The sequence below is a fragment of the Fulmarus glacialis genome, unplaced genomic scaffold, assembly GCF_000690835.1.
Source record: "Fulmarus glacialis isolate BGI_N327 unplaced genomic scaffold, ASM69083v1 scaffold25646, whole genome shotgun sequence".
Taxonomy (NCBI): Eukaryota; Metazoa; Chordata; class Aves; order Procellariiformes; family Procellariidae; genus Fulmarus; species Fulmarus glacialis.
The window spans coordinates 701-1,230 of NW_009217833.1; the positions used below are offsets into that span (position 1 = coordinate 701).

Genomic DNA, 530 nt, shown 5'->3' on the forward strand with positions numbered 1-530 from the left:
GCGGGCGCGTGGTGCGGCCCCGGCCCCTTGCCAATGCGGCGTCTGCGGGAAGAGTTTCACGGCCAGCGCCAGTTTGGTGAAACACCAAAAATTACACCTGGAAGAAAAACCCTACAAATGTGGGGATTGCGGGAAGGGTTTCAACTGGAATTCGCATCTGGAGCGGCATCGCCGGATCCACACCGGCGAAAAGCCCTACGCCTGCCCTGAATGCGGTAAGAGCTTCAGTTGGAGCTCCCACCTTGACCGGCATCGCCGTACCCACGCCGTCGCCGGCGAACCTGCTTGCCGTTGCGCCGATTGCGGTCGCTGCCCGGCTCCTCGCGGCGCCGAAGCTTCCAAAACCCCCGAGAAACCCTTGCAGTGCGGTGAATGCGGGAAGGGCTTCACCAAGAGCGCGGCGTTGGCCAAGCACCGGCGCGCCCACGCCGGTGAGAAGCCCTACAAGTGCGGGGAGTGCGGGAAAGGTTTCGGCTTGAACGCCGCGTTGCTGCAGCATCAACGGAGCCACGCCGCCGGCAAACCCTACC

At 64.0% G+C, this 530-nt stretch overlaps 1 protein-coding gene across 1 annotated transcript in view; it reads left to right on the plus strand.

Moving 5' to 3' along the window:
• Positions 1–530, plus strand: part of LOC104078274 (zinc finger protein 160-like) — a gene marked incomplete at both ends in the record, with an annotated part of 1,959 nt that overhangs the window by 469 nt on the left and 960 nt on the right. The window contains 2 exon segments of the mRNA XM_009579837.1: positions 34–257; positions 336–529. Coding sequence (XP_009578132.1) covers positions 34–257; positions 336–529 — 418 coding nt within the window.